Source organism: Balaenoptera ricei, chromosome 6 (genome assembly GCF_028023285.1).
Source record: "Balaenoptera ricei isolate mBalRic1 chromosome 6, mBalRic1.hap2, whole genome shotgun sequence".
Taxonomy (NCBI): Eukaryota; Metazoa; Chordata; class Mammalia; order Artiodactyla; family Balaenopteridae; genus Balaenoptera; species Balaenoptera ricei.
Genome location: NC_082644.1, coordinates 5,990,949 through 6,009,901, shown reverse-complemented (window position 1 = coordinate 6,009,901; position 18,953 = coordinate 5,990,949). Strand labels below are relative to the sequence as shown.

At 39.3% G+C, this 18,953-nt stretch overlaps 1 protein-coding gene across 5 annotated transcripts in view; it reads right to left on the bottom strand.

The window, feature by feature from the left end:
- Nucleotides 1-18,953, bottom strand: part of GALNTL6 (polypeptide N-acetylgalactosaminyltransferase like 6) — a 1,732,831-nt gene that overhangs the window by 104,329 nt on the left and 1,609,549 nt on the right. For all 5 annotated transcript variants that reach the window (XM_059926764.1, XM_059926766.1, XM_059926762.1 and 2 more), the window contains exon 7: nucleotides 2,624-2,741. In XM_059926764.1, coding sequence (XP_059782747.1) covers nucleotides 2,624-2,741 — 118 coding nt within the window. The remainder of the gene's footprint in view (nucleotides 1-2,623; nucleotides 2,742-18,953) is intronic.

The following is an 18,953-nucleotide window of genomic DNA, read 5'->3' as shown; positions in this document are numbered from 1 at the left end:
CAGTAGGTCCTTGTTGTTTATCTATTTTATATATAGTAGTGTGTGTATGTTAATCCCAAATTCCGAATTTATCCCCCCGCTTACCCGTTTGGTAGTTTGTTTTCTATGTCTGTGAGTCTATTTCTGTTTCAGAAATAAGTTCATTTGTGTCATATTTTAGATTCCACATATAAGTGATATCCTATGATATTTGCCTTTCTCTGTCTGACTTCACTTAGTATGATGATCTATACGTCCATCCATGTTGCTGCAAATAGCATCATTTCATTCTTTTTTTATGGCTGAGTAATATTCCATTGTATATATGTACCACATCTTCTTTATCCATTCATCTGCGGATAGACATTTAGGTTGTCTCCATGTCTTGGCTGTTGTAAATAGTGCTGCTATGAATATAGGTGTGCATGTATCTTTTCAAATTACAGTTTTGTCCAGATATATGCCCAGGAGGGGGATTGCTGGGTCATATGGAAACTCGGTTTTTAGTTTTTTAAGGAACCTCCATACTGTTCTCCATAGTGGCTGCATCAATTTGCATTCCCACCAACAGTGTAAGAGGGTTCCCTTTTCTCCACACCCTCTCCAGCATTTATTATTTGTAGAATGCAGATATTCTTAATAGCATTTTAAAGTTAAAGAATTTGTGAATTAAGAGAATCTAACAAAAAAATATCTTGAACCATGAGAAGTAAAAAGCATTCTTTAACTTCTGATGAGATTGCAAATAGAGCAATGCCTATTTTCCTTTATTACTGGAGTCAAATGCAATATTCTGTTTTTCCAGTGGGAGGTATTACTGTAAACTTGCACCCAACTTTGGGCCATATCTGATAATCAGTAGTATTTTGCCAGGGTCAGTACAAAGTTTGCTGCTATGCTCTTAGGGTATAATGAAGATACTCATCTCTGTTCAGTAAGAGGAACCATTAGGTAGAGATCAAAAGGTTAACTGTGAACTCTGGAATGGTGTTGGTAGGTGTGCCTTGAGTAAACAGACAATTTTAAATTTCTATATTCTCTGCAGTTAAGTAGAAGTGGAGCATTTTAATCCCTAAGTGACACTGGGTAGTTTATTTAATCTTTAAAACTTAAAAAATTTAATCTAAAATTTTTAAAACTTTAATTCTCAGTTTCTTCATCTATAAAATGGAATAATACCCACTTCTCTGAGTTGTGATTTTAAATTATATAAAGCATATAAAGCACTTGGCCTAGCTTCTGTACATCACATACCATTAAATAAATGGAGTAAATGTATGTATACAAAGTTTAAGAAAAAAGTAACTTAGATGTGAAATTAGGTGTATTTCAGTGATGGTAAAAAAAAAAAAAAAGCACTAATTTAATAAATAGTATTTCAAGGCTTATTGCCAGCAGTGAGATGGAAAATTCTAGGTGTCCTGAAGCCTGCAATCGTGTCTCCTGAGTTTCTCTTTGGAATATTTATTTTATGACACTTTGGGGACAACATACCGTTTCTGTTAACACATAGAATGTAGTTGTTACAGTTAAATAAAAACCAGTTTTGTCAATTTCTTTTATGCATAAATTCAAAAAGTTTAGCTGGATTATTAAGTTTGACTTTTACTATATTCAGGATGCACTTTATTTTCTTACCAAGAATTGGTCTGATTTTATAATAGAGGTAATTAGGAAAGCTGATTTATTTAGTGAGATTTCTGTCTGATAAATCTTGCAAGAATCACTATATCTTCGATATGAATAATGACTATGATAAAGGAAAAAAAAAAACCTTTTGCACAGTTTATTTTGCTTTGGTTATCTGGTCTTCACATGCTGTAGTAAATTTTTTTCATTTACAAACCTTGAAATTTGATATTCTATCATATACTTGCATATATCCTATATGTATATATGTAATATATGAATGTATATATATGTAATAAAGTATAATTTTTGTGAGTACTTATGGTCAAAGCAAGTGGAAACCTGGGCAATTTCAGATAAAAATAAACAAAAAACTCACTTGTTTTGGAATTATATAAAGAATAGCTTTAATTTGTCATTCATATTGTATTTATTTAATTTTTGTTTTATACTGGAGCATAGTTGATTAACAGTGTTGTGTTAGTTTCAGGTGTACAGTAAAGTGATCCAGTTATACATATACATATATCTATTCTTTTTCAAATTCTTTTCCCATTTAGATTATTACAGAATTTAAAATTACTCTTCTGTTATTGAAATTGTGGAATAGTGGTTACGAGCAAAAGGTGGAGTATTATTTCGAGAACAAACACAACGGGCAAAAGCTCCAGTAATTCCATTTCTTTCACCTTCATGCCTCTGTCTCTCTGTTCTAGGTGCCTGAGAAGGAATGCAGTACCAGCGGGGCAGCAGAAGTGCTGGCACACCACGGTTCCCCCCCTGCAAGTGGGATTTTGAATTCTTTCTCGTCTGTGTTTCTTTTATGGCATGACTACGTCTCATGGAAACATCAGAAGGAAGTAGCTTCTCTCATCCAAAAGCTGAGGTGGGAAAACGACATGTCTATTTTGGTTGTTAATTTGCAACATAGGAGGTCACAAAACGAAATGACGCCATTCTATTAGAATGGTCAAAATGATGCCAACCTAGTGTGAGAAGGTTGCTGACGGCTTACCTTGAAAGAGATTTCGTATTGCTCTCCTCCCCAGATTTCCAAACCTGGGTCATAGCCCCCCAACTCCCAAAACCATTTGCGATCCACAGCAAAGAGACCTCCAGCCATAACGGGAGACCTGTGAAAGGAATAAAATAATCTTTAAAGGGCTGTGAACATCAGGGACCATGGCATTTTGCTTGGGGGAAAAAAAAAAAAGCAAACTTTAAGTCTCAGTGTTCACCGCAGGGAGCTTTTCAGTTCGGGTTTTCTGTGAGTGGACGTGAGTTCACACTAGGTCTCTGATCGCTCCTGGAACCCCCTTGAGCTTTGAACTTCACTGTTCAGGCTCTAAAGCCATGCAATGTCTCCATATGTTTGTCAGCAGAGAGAAGTACATGATGACTAGTGTCTGATATGTTGGGAAAATCCATCAGTTCTATGGCTTTTCCTCAAAGAGATCTTATGCTATCAGACAGATGAAAGTATAGAAAACACGGTTGTAGACCATATCTTTGACTTAATCTCTCAATATGTATTCAGCAAGCACCTACTATTTCCAGGTCATGTCCGTTTTCCAGACTACAAGATGGTCAGTTAGAATAAAATAACCAACCACCTATTAACGTGCCAAAGTTGGAATTTAAACTAGGTCTTTTCACTTTAATTATGTACTTTTTAAAGTCTACCTTCTAGGAAATATTCTTTTTGATCAAATGCTAATTTTTAGGCTTTCTGCTGTCGCTAGGATATATTGCAGTCATGTTGCTATGTAATGAGATAATTTATAATCATTGGACCCTGCCTTAAAATTTTTTTGCAGTTCAAAGGCAGCTTTTGTATTTTTATTATTATTATTATTATTACTTTGGCTGCACGACATGCAGGAATCTTACTTCTCTGAACCTGTGCCCCCTGCAGTGGAAGGGCAGAGTCTTAACCATTGGACCACCAGGGAAGTCCACTCTTGTGATTTTGAATGTTCACTATGTGTTGGGCTCTCGGCTGACAGCCTTGTCCAGTTGCCTTGATTAATCCTTATAACAGCGCTGGGTATACCCTCCCTGTGTGCTACTGGGAGAAACAGGCAGAAAAAGGAAGGGCCCAGCGCCCAAGGGTGGCACCAGGGTGCGGTGGTGCTGCAGCTGGACCAGGTCCCCTGATTTCAAAGCCTTTGAATTCTTTACTGCAACACCGTTTGTTTCAATGTTTAGGAGGTGAAGAGAGACAACTACAGAAATATGGACCTAAAACAATTAGAGAACACCTGATGCAGACCAAGCAAATCTGTAAAAACACACTCGGTCAATATAGTTTTTGTGACAATTTTGAAGACTTTGAAGCAAAGGATATTTATACATAAGAGTACAAGGCACTAAATGTTGAAGACACACATTTAAAAATATGTCTAAATATATAAGACACACCAATTTACAGACCAGCTGAAGTTGTACTCTTGGTAACATTTTACGAGGCGCTTGAGGGACATAAACGTGAATTTGTTGTATTTCAGTGTGCTATATATTTCAAAGATTTTGCATGTTAAGATGGTACTTGGCCTTATCACTGCAGTTTTAGATTTTTTTAAAAAATGTGTATACTCTATGTAGATGGAAAGATTACAAGGCAGGAAGAGGGATTTATTTTTCCTTCTAGGAAAGTGAGCAGGATTCGAAAAATAACACAAAGAATCTCATGTGATTTTAAAATTTTGTTTAAAATAGAAGTCTTAGAACCAGAGGTACCATACTTTAGCCCTCTCTCCAGCAGCATAATCTTTTTCCATTTTCCACGCACTGAATTTTAGAGGGTAATTACAGCTGTAGCCGGGACAGATTAGGACGGTATCATGTGGTGGGTGCAGTTCCCCAATGAGCACATTACCTCTGTGTCATCTTTGATTCCACAGGGCTTGGGCATAAGCAATCAGAAATAGTCAATCCTATTCGATCTGAACCACAAATAGAAAGATCTTAAGTCCTACCAGTATATTCTCATTTGATTGTGTAAAGCACGAGACCAGAGTGCAACCGAATTTACACTGTGCAGAATGAATCTCCCAACTAGAATTATCGTAGATATAGAACTAGTATAAATATCAGGCAAGAGAAAGTCCTAGATTGATTTTTTTTAATTGTAAATAATTTGTTGGAAACACAATATCTTGTTTTCTTAATGAGTTTATAAAAAACTAACCATGGGGTATATTTTTAGTTAATTTGAGGCATAATAAAACAAATTCAAACAGACCTCTTTACCTTCATTGATGTTTTTGCCAAGCTCCAGATAAATTAGTGCTTCGTATTGTGACTAGTGTGAATGGCTGGTAAGAAACAAACCTTTTATTTGTTCATGTATTTACTTATATTTGTCCATTAATCTTTTGAACACCGTAATTGAGGTATAGTTGACATGCAATGAATTGCGAATAGTTTAAGTGGACAATCTGATAGATTTTCATTTATGAATATCCCTGTACAGCCATCGCCACATTCAAGAGAAAGGAACACATCTATCACCCCCACGAAGTTTCCTCATTGTAATCTCTCCCTCCTGACCCTCTCCTCATTCCCTTCCGCTTGGACATCACTGATCTCTGTCACTACAGGTTAATTTACATCGTCTAGAATTTTCTATAAATGGAATCATACAGTATGTGTTCTACTTTGGGAGGGTCTGGCTTCTTTCATTCAGCACCATTATTCCGAGACTCACCCTTGTTGCAGCGTGTGTTAACAGTTTCTTCCTTTTTCATTGCTGAGTAGTATTCCATTTGCATGACTGTACAACAGTTTGATTATCCATTCACCCACTGATGAACATTTGGGTTGTTTCCAATTTGGGGTTATTACAAATAAAGCTGCTATGAGTTTTGTGTACTAATCTCTGTGGGGACATATGCTTTCATTTCTCTTGAGGAAATGCCTAGGAGTGGAATGACTAAATCATATGGTAGGTGTGGGCTTAAACTTTTAAGAAACTGCAAAACTCTTTGCCAGGAAGGTTGTAACTTTATATTCCCGCCAGCAGTGTTTGAATTCCAACAACTACCCATCCTCAAATACTCGATATGGGCAGTCTTTTGAAGTTTAGTTACTATAACAGGGGCATAGTGGTATTTATTGTGGTTTTATTGTGCATTTCCATAACGATTAATGATGTTGAGCATATTTATGTTATTTCTCTCTTTTTTCCTAGTCAGTCTGGCTAGAGGTTTATCAATCTTATTGATCTGCTTAAGGAATTAGCTTTTGGTTTCATTGATTTTCTCTATTGCTTTTCAGTTTTATATTTCACTGATTTCTCCTTGGTCTTTATTAGTTTAATTATTCTACTTACTTTGTGTTTCATTTTCTCTTCTTTTTCTGGTTACTTAGGGTGGAAGCTGATATTATTGATTTGAGACTTTTCTGTTTTTTTCTAATATAGCTATTTAGTACTATAAATCTCCCTTAAGTGCTGCTTTAGCAGAATCCTGTGAAAAATATGTGGTGTTCTCATCTTCATTATGTTCAAAATACTCCCAATCTTCCCTTTTGTTTTCTTTTTGTGACCTATGGGTTACATAAAAATGTGTAATTTAATTTCCAACTATTTGGGATTTTTTGGAGATCTTTCTCTTATCGATTTTCATGTAATTCCATAGTGGTCAGAGAATACACTTTGTATGACTTGAATTCTTTTAAATTTATTGGGATTTTTTAATGGCTCAGAATGTGGTCTATCAGAATGTATTCTGTTGCCATTGAGTAGAGTGGTCCATATATTTATTAGGTCAAGTTGGTTGATAGTGTTGTTCAAGTCTTCTATATTCTTATTGATTTTCTGTCTCCTCGCTGTATCAGTTACTGAGAGGGATATTGAAATCTATGACTATAATTCTGGATTTGTTTATTTCTTTTTGCTGTTCTATCAGTTTTTTGCTTCATGCATTTTGTAGCTCTGTTAATAAATGCATAAATGTTTACAAATTTTATGTGCTCTTGATGAATTGACCTCATTCTCATTACAAAATGACTTTTATCAACTCTGGTAATAGTCTTTGCTCAGACATTGATTTTGCTTGGATATTAATACAGCCGTTTCAGCTTTCTTTAGATTTGTACTATCTAAACACTACTATTTATACCTTTTATATCTTTTTACTTTAGTTTTGAAACTATTTGTGTCTATATTTAAAGTGGTTTGCTTGTGAGCTGCTTATAGTTGCATCTTGCTGTTAAAAATCTCTGCCTTTTCATTGGGTTGTTGAGATCACTGTTTTTTTTTTTTTAATAGATCTATTGGAGTATAATTGCTTCACATTACTGTGTTAGTTTCTGTTGCACAACAAAGTGAATCAGCCGTATGCATACACATGTCCCCATATCCCCTCCCTCTTGAGCCTCCCTCCCACCCTCCCTATCCCACCCCTCTAGGTGGTCACAAAGCACCGAGCTGATCTCCCTGTGCTATGCGGCTGCTTCCCACCAGCCATCCATTTTACATTTGGTAGTGCATATATGTCGATGCTACACTCACTTCACCCCAGCTTCCCCCTCCCACCCCGTGTTGTTGAGATCACTTCCTTTTAATACTATTATTCATGTAATTAGGTTCAAATCTATAATCTGCTTTCTATTTGTCCCATCTATTGTTTCCTTTTCCTATCTTTTTGATTAACTGAATATTTTTCATGATTTCATTTAGTATCTTTTTTGACTTAATGAAATCTCCTTGTTTTCCCTTTTTAGTGGTTGCTGTAGTGGTTTCTATCATATGTCTTTATTTTTTATCAGTTTACCTTCCAGTGGTATTTTATAAGAACCTTTTGATAAAATCCTTTTATTTCTATTTCCCCTATGTTTGTACCTTTTGGGCCATACATTTTACTTTTACATATGTTATGAATCTCAGATCATATCATAATTATTTTTGTTTAAGGACTCAATTATCTTTTAAAAAGATTTAAATAATCAAATTATATATATATATATATATATATATATATATATATATATATATATGAAATTATATTATTATGAACACCATTTCTGTTTTCTTCATTCTTTTGTGTAGATTCAGTTTTCTATCCTTCTGCCTAAAGTACTTTCTTCAACATTTCTTGTAGTGGGAGTGTGTTGGTGATGAAGTCTTTCATTCGTTGCATGTCTACATTTTAAGAAAGATACTCTTCTTGGCTATAGAATACCAAGTTAACAGCTTTTTTCTTTTAATCCTCTAAAGATATTACTCACTGTCTTCTCACTGGTATTTTTTCTCATGAGAAATGTGTTATCTTTACCTCTGTTTTTCTGTATACAATGAGTCTTTTTTCCCTCTGGCTGCTTTTAAGATCTCTATGTCATTGAATTTGAGCTATTTTATTATGACGTGACACATGATGTATAGTTTCCTTGGTACAGTTTCTTGTGCTTAATAATATTTGAGTTTCTTGGATTTGTAGGCATAGTTTTCATGAAATTTGGACAGTTTTGGACCATTATTTCTTCCAATATTCTTTCTGTTCTTACCTTTCTTTTATATCCTCCAGAGTGTCCATTTATACACTTTCTTCATTTTTAAAAATTCTCTTTTTTGTTTCATTTTGGATAGTTTCTGTTATATCTTCAAGTTCACTAATCTTTTTTTTTTATTTGTAAAGTCTAGTCTGTTGATAATCCCATCAACATCAAAGCATTTTTAATCTCACACATTTTTTTTCCACCTTTAGGATTTTAATTTTGGTCTTTTTATATCTCACATGTCTCTACCTAACTTTTTGAATTTATAGGATACTGTTATAATTACCATCTAATTGTCCTTGTCTGTTAATTCTTAGTTCACAACTTCAATTCATTGAATTACCCATTCATTATGGGCCATGTATTGGTGCTTCTTTGCCTGCCTAATATATTTTTCATTGAGATATAGAAGTTTTGGGGAGCTGGATATTCTGAACATTTTTGAGCTTTGTTCTAGGATGCAATTACATTACTTGGAGGTAGTTTGACCCTTTTGGGTTTTGCTCTTAAGATTTATTAGGCAGTCTGGAGCAATGCATAATCTACAAATTATTCACACCCTTAAGGCCTTCTGTGTGCTCTACTCAACCTCCTGCCAATCATCAGGTCGTTCAGTCTGGCTGATGGGAACAGACACTCTTCCCAGCCTTGGGTGTGTTCTGGGCACTGTTACTTCTAATTCTTTCTAGTGGTGCCTTTCCTAGTTTTGGGTAGTTTCTTTGCACACATGCTCTCATCATCCTCTGCTGAGTACTCAGGGGGTACACACTGCAGATCTTGGGGCTCCCTCCCATGTGGCTCTCTTCTGTGGTGTTCTGCCCTTGAAATTCTAGCTGCCCTATTCTCCCCAGATTCAGCTCCACATCAACTCAGGCTGGTCCCACCGGGGCTCCCCTTCCTTATACCACAACCTGGAGACTCTCTCAAGTCAGTAAGCTGAGGCGATTCTAGGCCTCACCTTAGTGTTTCCCATCTCTCAGGGATCAATGTCCTTCATTGTCAAGTGTCTTGAAAACCACTGTTTCATGTATTTTATTTGTTTTTTCAGGTGGGAGGGTAAATCTGGCCCATATTACTCCATCTTGTTCAGATGTGGAAGTCTGCAGATCCACCCATTAATCTTTTAGAACATTTAAAAATGTTTAATTATTTTGAATAGATAATATATTCACATATTTATAAAAAGTCTTGCTCCTACTTCTATCTCCTGCCACTACTTTTCTCATCACAACCAACCATGATTTTTTCTTAGGCATCCTTCCAGAGATATTTCATGCTCATATAAGCAAATACAAATATATCTTATTTTTCTTCCTTTTCTATGAAAATGATTGTATGCTACATATAGTGTCCTTTAGCTAGTTCTTTTTAAAACTCCTTAAAGTATTTTAATGATCATGCCATATTGAAAAGAGCTTCCTTGTTCTGTTTTTTAACATTTGCTCATTATCCCATTATGCATATATATGTATATTTATTTTGGTGAACATTTAGATTATTTTCAGTATTTTAATTTCTACAGTAAATAATGTTGTACATACATCATTTCCACGTGTGTGAGTAAATCTTTAGGAGGAATTCCTAGAATTTAATATCCTGGTTTTTTATAAAGAGCAAAACTATAAAAATTGATTTACCTTTCCACTTCTGGAAGTTAAAAGTTCATCATAAAGTGCGTCCTAACCTGACACTTTAGTTCAAGTTTCGTACCAGTCCAAACACAATGATCTAGGGTCTGATCAAATAAGAGGAGCGTCAGATAAAGGTAGCAATCCTACCAAGAAATTACAGATCTATCATGAAATGTTAGTATCCTTCAGTCTACAGGTCGAAATCGCCAAGGACATGTCATTATCATGACAATATTTGGAGAGGAATTGTTGAAAAGTTCCACAAGGTAATGAAGTTTTCAAAAAGGAAAGAAAGAAGAGTAAAGGATGGATTTGAGGCTAAGGAGGAAGGTACACAAAGGCCCTGTGTTGGGAAGAAGAATAGTAACAAGACAAGGAAGAAACCCAGTGCTGCCGAGGCCAGAGCATTAGCGGGGGGTGATGTTTGGCAGGCACCCCTGGGCTGTGTAGGACGGGTGCTAAGAATCCCTGCTGGTCCATGAAATAGGCAATGTCAGTGCAACACCAGTTATCCATAAATTAATGGGTATTTGTCCTTTCCCTTGGATTGCCACCACCCTTCTCATTTCAAGCACAGAGCAAAGCAGGGCTCTCATCCTCACTCCTTTCTGTGGCTTGGCAAGAAGCAGCTACTCAAAAACTCATAGAAGCTGCTCCTTCTAATTCTTATCCTCCCCAGCCTGAGATCATGCACGATGCCCGGAGAGGGGAGAGAGAGGGCGAGAAGGTAGACTCCCCCCAAGAGCTGTCAGGTCCTGGGGTGATGGAGCCCCCCACTCTGCACTGTGCAGGTGCCCCTGGATAATGGCAAGGTCTTCAGTGTGGGACACGCAGGGAAGATAATCCCCCTAGCCACCACGACTCTTGGCCTTGACAAACTTTATCCCGCTTGGAATTGGCAGAACTGCTGGATTCGAAACCAAGTGGCTTGGGCTATAGGGGTCTGGGTGGCAACCCCTGTGAACCGGCAGCTGTGTTCAGGGCTAGTGTGATCGACTGGGCTCGTTGGATTCTGGTAACTGCCACCCCTCGTAAGGGGGACTGAACTTCCTGCTACTTTTGTGCAGGGAATTAGAGTTGGATTTCAGTAGTTCTGAAGAAAAGTTAATATTGTGCTATGTCATGCACATGTGGATTGAAATCCACACCCCATCACACAAATATGAGTTAACACTTGTGCTGTGTTGCAGTGACATCAAGAGAAGGATGGCTTTGTTCTTCATAGATTAAAAGATTTTTATGTGTCACATTATTTTCTCCTCAGAGGAAATGAAGAAGGGCCGTTGATAATTTTCAGCATGTTCTTCTATTCTCTATTTCCATTTTACGTATAATACTAATTGCCTGAAACCCACCCCACTGGCCCCATTTCCCGCAATCTCTAATTTATTTATCTTCACATTCCTTGATTTCTTCCAAAATGCTCTTACTGGTTTTGTTCTCCTGGGAATGTTAACACACTGTAGGCAATGTTTTACTGGGCTCTGTGTCTGTGTAACTTTTAACATATTAATGAACCTCATGAGTATTGCTCATGTAATGTCACAAATCAGGTTTTGGGTTTTGCTATTAAAAAACCACCTGTCACCTTTGGGATGCCTTTTAAAATTAATATAACCACAAAGCAACGTATTTCTATTGAAGATTCTTTATTCTTTGGCCCATAGAAATGTGTCTTTTCTGAATACCCAATGGAAATCAATTTTCTATTTTACATTAAGGCTATTGAACCAGGTAACAAATATGCTTTCCTTTTTACTAGTGGTAGACTAGTTTGCTTTTCTACATTAATTTTTATATTCCAAATTTTACTGACTTTAAGTTCAAGAGGCAATAATGTGAAAGTGTCCTAGAACCATTCTTATTTGGTACCCGTGAAAAACTCCTCATGTTCTGATTTTCAGGTGTGTACTTGGTTGTCTTTGCTAAACCAGGGTATAGTTCTGAATGCTGGTATCCTCACCCTGTGATTCCCACAGCGTTCTAAGGAGTTGCTCGTTTTCGTAATATTCTCTAGTTCACATGCGGACTCTTTCCGCATATGTGAAAAAGTGGTGTTTTAATAAAACATCTTTTTCCAGAATATTTTTGTCTACTTTCTCTCATCTCCAGAAAGTGTTTATTTCAAAATTTAATACATCTTGTGTGTTCTTTAGGGGTCAGAAGAGTTAAAAAAAAATTCTATTGAAAGAGAAATATACATTAAAATTTATTTTTTAATTTGACAATTAAAACCTAGGTCCAAAAACCCAAAGGAAAACTTCCATTTGGCCTCTTAGAGGTCTGGTTCTCAATTTCCTTTCATTTTAGTGGCGTCAGTGAGAATTCTGGACATGTGGGTTCAAATGTGAATTTGATCAGAAATGAAATGGCACGATTTCCCTCAGGACTCCATCAAGCAAAGTCAATCAACATAGGGATGAACCACATAATTTTCAATTATGTAACTAGAAATTTTTAGTTGGCCTGTGACCCAGAACAATTACAGCTAAAATATAATTATCTTCAACTAGGATTCAATTGTTGAGGAAAAGGATACTGCAGATTAAAACAACATATCTTTTCTAACAAGTTTCTTCTTTTAAGTATTAGATCATTACTTACGTTAGAATTTGGGAAAGAGTAGCTAAATACCTCCTGATAAATTCATTTGTATCATTTATCTTTAAAGAGGTATTTTGGGGTATAATTTTCTTACTGTTTATTGTGTAATGGGGATTATATGGCTGAGGGAGGAATGTGACCCGTCTGTCATGCGAGGAGATGGTGACTCCAGGGGCGAAGAACGAAGTGGGTCCTGAGCTGGGAGAAAGAAGCCTCTTTGGAGGCCAGGATGTTGCAATGGAGGGCAAGTTTGATTCCAATCACAGGAAGCTACGAGCATCTACCTGGGGACTATGGTTATATAAAGGGACAGATGGTCCTGCTAACATGTAAGCGGAAAGGATTGTATAAGTAATGAGGTGTAACACTTAGTGCCTGTATCCTGAGCCAGCCAAGCTGAGTCACCTGAGGCTCTTTCCCTCTGCCGTCCGCTGTCTGGACACCAGACTGGCCTCTGTGTCTCAACATCACTGCCCTTCTTCCTTCTTCCACAGGCTGCACAGACTGCAGGGCTTGACACTTAAAAAAAAATAGCAGCAGCATAAGTTTGCTCTCTACATCTGTGACTCTATTTCTGTTTTGTAAATAAGTTCATTTGTACCCTTTTTTTCAGATTCCACACATAAGTGATATCATATGATGTTTGTCTTTGTCTGATTTACTTCATTCAGTATGACACTCTCTACGTCCATCCATGTTGCTGCAAATGGCATTAGTTCATTCTTTTTTTACGGCTGAGTAGTATTCTATTGTATATATACCACATCTTCTTTACCCATTCCTCTGTTGATGGACCCTTAGGTTGCTTCCATGTCCTGGCTATTGTAAACAGTGCTGCTATAAACATTGTGGTGCATGTGCCTTTTCGAATTATGGTTTTCTCCAGATATATGCCCAGTAGTGGGATTGCTGGATCATATGGCAATTCTATATTTAGTTTTTTAAGGAACCTCCATACTGTTCTCCATAGTGGCTGCACCAATTTACATTCCCACCAGCAGTGCAAGAGGGTTCCCTTTTCTCCACACCCTCTCCAGCATCTGTTTATAGACTTTCTGATGATGGCCATTCTGACTGGTGTGAGGTGATACCTCATTGTAGTTTTGATTTGCATTTCTCTAATAATTAGTGATGTTGAGCAGCTTTTCATCTTTTTTCACCATACAGATGCTTTTTAGCCATCTGTATGTCTTGTTTGGAGAAATGTCTATTTAGATATTCCGCCCATATTTTGATTGGGTTGTTTGTTTGTTTGATACGGAGCTGCATGAGCCATTTGTATATTTTGGAGATTAATCCCTTGTTGGTTGCTTCATTTGCAAATATTTTCTCCCTTTCTGAAGGTTGTCTTTTATTGTTTGTCTGTGGTTTCCTTTGCTGTGCAAAAGCTTTTAAGTTTAATTAGGTCCCATTTGTTTATTTTTGTTTTTATTTTCATTACTCTAGGAGGTGGATTGAAAAAGATCTTCCTGTGATTTATGTCAAAGAGTGTTCTGCCTATATTTTCCTCTAAGAGTTTTATAGTAGCAAGGGGGAAAGAGGGGGAGGGATAAATTGGGAGATTGGGATTGACATATACACACTACTATATATAAAACAGATAACTAATAAGGACCTACTGTATATAGCACAGGGAACTCTACACAATACTCTGTAATGACCTATGTGGGAAAAGAATCTAAAAAAGAGTGGATATATGTGTACGTATAACAGATTCACTTTGCTGTACAGCAGAAACTAACACAACATTGTAAATCAACTATACTCCAATAAAAATTAATTTAAAAAGATAGCAGCAGCAGCAAAAACAGCAGCAGAGATTTTCTGCTTTTCTTTCTGAGAGACAACTGTTCTTGGACTGTATCCTAGGAGTGAGGGGTGCTTCGACTCACCAAGTAGAAGGTGGACCCTAAAAGTCACGCCGTGAACAACATGTGGATCTCAGATGTGTTAGGTCTGGGCAAGCCTGGTCCACTGGCACTGGCACTCTCTCCTGCTGCTTCAAGAAGCCTGGGCTAGCCTGTTGCAGATACTTGGCTCAGCTGACACCGGGCATCGACTACAAGATTTGTAAGTGAGACTGTCCTAGGCCATCAGAATCCAAATGAGCCACCAGAGGACTGCTGCCACACGAGGGGCCCCAGGCCCAGGGTGTCAACTGTTCTGCTCTGCTCGAGATGGAGGGGTTTCCCAGATGCTGGCCTGGATGCTGACATTGGGATGTGTTGTTCACCCTGTGAGGTGAGAGCGGTGGAAGAGCCATTCGGTACAGCTGAGTCTAAATTTCTGAGCCTCAAAATTGTGAGCCAACGAAAGGTTTACTGTTGGAAAGCCCCATATTTCTGGGACGGCTTGTTAGGCCTCCATTGACTGCTGATAACGGGTCTCATTTCGAATTCCAAGCATTTGAAGAGGACGTATTAGCAATTCCATTATGCTACTGATAAATGACAATAATCCTCGAGAGAGACAGGATTTTAGTTAGTTTTTAAATTTCTAAGGTCTAACCTAAGCTTATTTTTTAAAGTTATCTCTGCTAACACCTTAGGGTCTATTGCAATGCATAACTGGATTTGAGAGCTGCTCACAATGAAATTAAAAGCCTTTTAAAAAATTTTTAAAAGCTTTCTATTTTTCTAGATTTGTAAATGCGAATGTTAATGTTTAGAAAAGGGTTAGTAGAAAAGGAGTAAGGGCCAAACCGTTATCCAAAAGCAGGTGGCAAAATTATGATTTCAGCTCTTTGAATAAAATGAGGAAAATGAAGTTATAAGTCATAGTACAAATTTTGTACTATTTTGTGCCATGATTTATAACTTCGTTTTTATCACAAACGAACACATATTATACTATGTCATACTTTACGGTTTTATAAAATTGAATATGCTTTTTGCTGCTTGTGTCACGTTTGGAACAGTAGAGTCTCCTGTGAAAGGATGTAAAGAGTTGGCAGGAGGAGAAATCTTGTGTTTGTCAGTGCAGATTCCATAGCGCATTGAACCAGACTATGGTCAAGGAAACAGTCGGGCTTGGATGTTCCAGTTAGGTTGGTGGTTCTGAAGTTGCTTGCCCTACTGGTGCCTCCGTGGCTTCAGTGGTTGGCTCTAGTCTCACGTGAGATGAAACTGAAGACTCTGGACGTCCGAAGGCTATACCAACAGCTATCTCACCGGAGAGTGGAGGAGAATGGATAGAACATGCTAAGTGTTCTCTCAGGCTTACTTTCCTTTGACGTGGCCACGATGCTGTGTCCCCCAGCTACTCTTCTGTGATCCAGAATGGTGTGTGTGTGGTGTGTGTGTGTGTGTGTGAGATCGTGTGGTGTGTGTGTGGCTATACACGTGCAATTGGAAGAGGTACCGGGAATACCCCCGGAGTGACTGGTTCCAGAACACTTCCCCCCTCCTGGAGGGGGCGGATGGATGCACTCAGGTGTGTGGACAGAGCTGCTATTTCCTGGCAATTCTGCCATTTAAACAGGTGCCGCTAAACAAACACTGGGGCCACGCACCCCACCCTGAACCTGCAGACTCCCCTGGTCTCCCCCGTGGCCTCTCCATCTGAAGTGGAAAGGTGGACCTGCTGCCTTGAGTTCCCTCCTGCCCAGGCCCTCCTTTGAGCAACGTGAGGACCTGGAGCCCTGGCTCAAAACAGAATTTTGGAGTTTTCCTTATATTCCAAAATTAGGCCCCCGGTATAATTATCCTGCGGCTCTTACTGGATTCATTCGTTTCTAACTTCTAATCGGCCACAGGTTTTAGCCACGGCTCCTGTTACGTATCGGGACAGTGACCGTGGCAGTTGAGTCAATTATCAATCCTCTCCTCATACGATCTGATCAATGCCAACTGTCCCCACCGGAAGGGACAGAAGAGGCCACACGAACACGGACAATCGGGTTAGAGCCTCTGTGTCCATCTGCCTGACCAGGGCTTCAGTCTCTGCCCACTGGATTTTGCCGGTCCTCTGGGGGTCCCTCAGGATGTCAGCTGTGTGCTTAGGAGCAGCTCGGCTTGTGCTTTGCTACTCCAGCCCATTAAGTCACTTTGCCATTGTGCCCACGGCAGCCCCCCTGGGAGGAAGCCGCGCCCCGGCAGGGGTCCTGATCCGCCGGTTCCCCGGACGAGCCAGCCCGGGCCGCTGTCCCGTCCACGTGGCTGACCCTGCACTGGAGCCGCAGGGCTCACACTCAGAGCCTCACAAAGTCTTTCTCTGACTCAACGCGTTCTGCTTCTGGATCTGCTCTCCAGGGGGGCCACCAACCAGTCTTCAGGCCAGACGGGGCAGACGCCCACCCATCACCTCGAGGTTTTCTTTACCGCCTTTTGCTCCTCTCTCTGTTTCCCATGCTCTTCTGCGATGGTCTGAATGCGTGAGTCCCCCAAGATTCGTAAGTTGAAATCTAACCCCCGTGGTGATCGAGTGAGGAGGTGGGGCCTGTGAGAGGTGATGAGGTCACGAGGGCGAGGCGCTCAGGAATGGGGTGAGTGCCCCTATAATGTGGCCTGAGAAAGCTCCCTCTCCCTTTTTACTGGGTGAGGACAGTGAGAAGTTGGCCGTCTGCAACCCGGAACAGGGTCCTTGCCAGAACCCGACCACGGTCTTGGACTTGCAGCCTCCAGAACTGTGAGAAATACATTCCTGTTGTTTACAAGCCTCCCCGTCTGTGGGATTTTGTTATAGCAGCCTGAAAGGACTAAGACACCTTCCCTCCTTCTTTAGCTTAAAAATAATCTGCCAACCCCACTCCTGCTGCATCGCCAGCCCACTAGGACAGCCAGTCTCTGAATCCCAGTCTGGGCTTGGAAGAGGCACTTTACTTCTGTTACATAAAACACAGTCCGGACTTTGTAAGACTATTGTATGGAGACTCCAAAGCCCTCCTGTTTCCCACCTTCCAACATGACCTTCAGCCCTTCCTAAAATCCCTATTTTCACATGGATGCACCTCAGATCCTTACACAATGTGGATGAGGGCACCTCCCTTAAGTTCCTTGTCTCCCCTCTGTTCTGGTCTGTCGGGGTCCATACTCCCTTACACTCTGCCATCCACCCCTGGAATGATCCCCCCTCATTGCCACTGCCCTCCCTTGCCAGGCTCTTATCCCTCCCGTCAACACCGACATTGCAAGGAACACAGTTAATGTGAAATGGCAGAGCAAATCACTTCTTTCATCAGTAACGGAGACTGTTCAGAGCTGAAAATCCCCAGTGCAGAGTGGGGAGCCTTTCTTCTTGGATACAAATAGAACTTTTCATTCAAGGGATAAATGCTAGTTATTAAAATCCAAGCGTGGATGAAACTGCAGGAAAGCTTGTTTTATGCTTCATTTATTTAATAAACCTTTGACAGTTTCTTCTTACGGAAACATTACCCCTTCATCTTAGTAAGGAATGCAAAATATGCTTTTTCCGTTCGGCACTGATTGCAACTCAAAGGCAATTTTGGTCTCATTTCCTAGCATTTTATATCAAGTTAGAATGGACTGTAAGTGGCATGGATTTTTAATACCTCTTATCAAATCTTTACTGTTTAATAAATTTACACTGTACATCTACCCCCTGCTTAATGATCTTAATTCCTTAAAAACAGAACAGAGCAAAAGAAAACAAGGACTGAGGAAAAGCAGTAATAAGCAAAAAGGCTGTAACTATAATTTATTAAAAATCTGCATAAAAGCATCACCTTCTTTCCCCCTCTGGGCCAGCTCATCCATAAAGAAATTTCATCTAACTACATATGGCAGGAGAGAAGGACACCCTTGCTGCTCTGCATCTGTGTCCACCTCTGTTTCTCATTCTAGGGCAGTTTTCAAACATATTCACAAAGCCTTAGCCCCTCTTCCCATTGAGAGGTGGTTCTACATCCTTGTCCTTGAACCTGGATGGGGTTATGACAGCTCTGATCCACGGAGTCTGGCAGATCGACGCCCTGTGGCTTTCGAGGTGGTTCACGGGACACCCCAGAGCTTCCATCTTGCCTGCTGGAATACTCGATCTTGGAGCTCTGAGCTACCCTGTGAGAACTCAGCCTCCAGACTAGGAGGGAGCACAGGCCATGTAGAGAAGCCACATGGAGGGTCCTTGATGCCTTTTGTCCTTTGGTCTTGACAAATACTCTCTTTCCTAACTTGTCAGGTGTTTTTAAAGAATAGATCTTTTAAAAAATTGACGCTCATTTCCCAAACTAATAAATCATTTTTCAAAATAACAAAAAGGAAATGAATCCTTAGCACAAAACCTATACCACATTACCTATTGCTATGTAACAAGCCACCTCAAAACTTAGCGATGTAAAGCATGAAATACTTGGGATGTACTTACACTAAAAAAAATTTGTTGCTTATCTGAAATTTGAATTTAACCAAGCATTTTATCTCACAGTCCTAGGACACAGGGAGATTCTTTCTGACAGTGTCTCTACGTCAGCACCAGGAAAGGAATTTGATTGGCTTTGCTTGGACCTAGCATCTACCTTTTCATAGAATGAGATGGGATACAGCCTACCTCTGTGGCCAGTGTAGCAGGGTTTAGAACCAGAAAAAGGGGGTTTGGGAAAACTTTCTGGGTGGCCACCATCGCCTACACACTCACTAGTGTTTCGCTCTTACC